We start from the raw sequence: 3044 nt of genomic DNA on the forward strand, positions 1-3044 counted from the left end.
AATTTTTTCTATTCAAATTGTAAGAGGACAATATATCTCATTTCCTCTAAACACAAGTTTGTGAGGAGCTTCTTTGGGTTTTCCTTTGGGCTCCGTTCAACTTTATTTTGGGCTTTATGTTGCTCAATTTTCCTCCTCTTGGATTTAGACTTTAACCATGAAACATGTGTAGTACTAAGTCTCTGTCTCACCAATGTGGGACTCCAACATTTTCAATTTAAAATAAGTCGAAAAAAAGTTGCTACATGATACATTTTGAGCCTGAAACTGGCGACATAAACTTTCAACTTACAGAATTATACCAACAATAACATCATGAGAGGGAATTTTCTCAATTTTTCTTTTCATCTTATCTGGTAATTATAATAAATATATTACAATTCTTTCGGCTAACTTAAGAAATCCATTTTTATTTCTCCTTGCCCTTTTAATGGTTTGATCATTTGACAGAAAATAATGCTCTATATATGTCAGCAATCAATTTCTTCATAGTCAAATTCTCAAATTTGGTCAACAAAATTCAATCACAAATATCACTATGTCCAAAGAGTGAATATAGTGAAGTTAGATAAACTGAGACTCCATAAGAAGGAATGGAACACAGCAAATTATTTATATAACTTCGCCCTAAAGGGCAGCTTTTATTCTCTAATTTATTTTGATATACAACCTTTACTCCTATATATGGAGCAAATCACAATCATTTTGAATAGCTTGATTCTACCATACAAAAGAAGAGGAAATAATGTGTATATATGACTAGGTTTAATTAGTAAAACTTCTAAAACGAATCAATATCTTTTCAAACTCCATCTTTCCAATTAAATTGGAATCTAAGCAGTTGCAATCGGATCACTTTTCACATCTGCTTCCCTGGCCTTCATGGTTTCAAATCTTGGCTCTTTGGCCTGAAACTTGAGTCCAGCATATAACTTCATGTAATCGTCAAACACAAATTTTGGGTAAACTTGTTTGCTTTCCTCTTCCTCTTTCTCAACCAGAGTTGGTGCTGGATAGATTACTGCATCATTTCCTGGATTATAAAACGAAGCTAGTGACATTCGAGTCCCATCTGTTGGAGCAATCACTCTGTGCATCACACTCTTGTATTTTCCGTTGGTGATCACCTGTTTTTTCATTTGATGATAAATGGTTAAATACCATTCTAGTATGTAATTCTAAGTTTTGTCAAAAAAGAACAGACACATGATACGTGTTTGATATGACAAAAGTCAAATTCCACATTTTGACACAAAATCTTGTCCTCTTATATTGCCAAAATAATCTTTTTTATAAAAAATAACTTTTGTTGTATCAAATGTAATTTATTTTTTTTACCTCAAGTTGGTCGCCGAGGTTAACAACAATAGAGTGGCGCATGGGAGGAACATCGATCCATTGGTCGTCTTTGAGGAGTTGGAGGCCGCTCACTTTGTCGTCTTGAAGAAGAAGTATGATGCCACCCGCGTCTGTGTGAGCGCGGAGTCCCTTTATCAAATCGGGCTTGGGGCATGGTGGGTAATTGCTCACCTTAGTCCCAAAATTGGGACCTTTTGATCCATAAAATGCCTTTTTCAAGTAACCCTTTTCAAGTCCAAGATTTTCACAGAGCAAGTCCAGTAATTCCTCAGCCAACTTCTCAAGTCTTCTGGCAAAATCTCTCATGACCTCTCTGCATCATTTTGGGGCGACATTGATAAGAAACTTTATTAAGTACTATATATCTTTATGCCTGTATATCTTACATGTAGGACACGCCAAAAAATAAAAGAATAACGGAGGTGTAATGTGTTTTGCATGTTAAGTTAGGTACAGTATTCTCCTTCAACTTTTCAAGAACCTCACGTTTCGCAAGCTTGGGATCTCGGAGAGTTAACATTTCATGCATTGACATTGTAAAATGTCCATGTTAAGTTTAGGTTTTATGTACTGATGGCGTAACGGTTTTTGCACAATTATCACTCATAGAATAAGGATTTAAATTATATATACTGAATATATACCTGTATTTGTCATCAAGATCGGGTACTTGAGAGATGTTAGAAGCAGGAAGATGGCGCAAGAAGAAAGTGCTTTCCCAATCCAAATCAGTAACCTCAGCTTGCACAGCTTCAAGACCCTTGCTGGCGACCAATTTTTTAAACCTCTGTTCCATGCACTTCTTGTAATGTCCCTTTGTCAATTTCTCCACTGTGTCCATCACTTCATGTGGAATCCCATGGTTCACCAACTGCAATAATGACATAAACAAACAAAATATACATCAATTTGCAAAATTTCTTACGGGCTTAAATATTACTACTACTATTCGCCCTTTTGTTTTATGTGTCTCTGTTTGACTGAACATTAATTTTAAAAAATTAAGGAAAACTTTTGGGTCTTGTGATCTAAAATTTAAGATATGCTTAATATACCACCCTTCAAATCTTGCCGTGGTATTAAACATACCATGCAATAATGCATGATGTTAGAATTACAGGTTCCAAATTTAGAAACTGAAGTTCATTTTTATACAGATTAAAATGGTAAAGTATGAGCATAAATTAAAACAAAGGGAGTAATATATGTTTATGAAAACTGTAACTACCTCAAAGAAGCCCCAGTTCTCACAGGCATCTTTAATCATTTCCATGGTGTTGGATCTCTCAGCTCCATTGAGCTTTTCCAAGTTGATAATTGGGAAGTTCTCCATCTTTCTTGGTAAAGAATGTGTTTCTAAATGTGTTACTAATAAATAGAATATGTGTGAATACTAAAGATTGTAGAGATGAATGAATTTTAGATTAATATTTGATGCAAAAGAATGAGGTTTGTGAGGGTATTTATAGGAGAAGAAATCCAGAAAGTACGTGTTATAACAACAATGAGGAGACTCAAAATAATAGTTTGGCCCCATAATGCACAATCTTAATTCCAAGTCTCCATGAAAGGTCCAAGTCCAAGTCTACCTTATGAGTCATAGTTCCTTGTTGAACCATCTTACCTACAAAGGGGATTTTGGTCTTAAGACAATTGGAGGACCCATCTTGACCAGAATACAAGGC

The 3044-nt window shown here is 35.0% G+C and overlaps 1 protein-coding gene across 1 annotated transcript; it reads right to left on the reverse strand.

Annotated features, from left to right (window-relative positions):
- Positions 1-608: 608 nt before the first annotated feature.
- LOC132617192 (1-aminocyclopropane-1-carboxylate oxidase 3-like) lies at positions 609-2792 on the reverse strand. The gene is made up of 4 exons (XM_060332144.1): positions 2588-2792; positions 2004-2230; positions 1339-1672; positions 609-1127 (listed from the first exon to the last, which is right to left on the reverse strand). Exons 1-4 carry the CDS (start codon positions 2690-2692, stop codon positions 834-836), a joined length of 960 nt encoding a protein of 319 aa, XP_060188127.1. The 5' UTR covers positions 2693-2792; the 3' UTR covers positions 609-833.
- Positions 2793-3044: the final 252 nt, after the last annotated feature.

Source organism: Lycium barbarum, chromosome 11, assembly GCF_019175385.1.
Source record: "Lycium barbarum isolate Lr01 chromosome 11, ASM1917538v2, whole genome shotgun sequence".
Lineage (NCBI taxonomy): Eukaryota > Viridiplantae > Streptophyta > Magnoliopsida > Solanales > Solanaceae > Lycium > Lycium barbarum.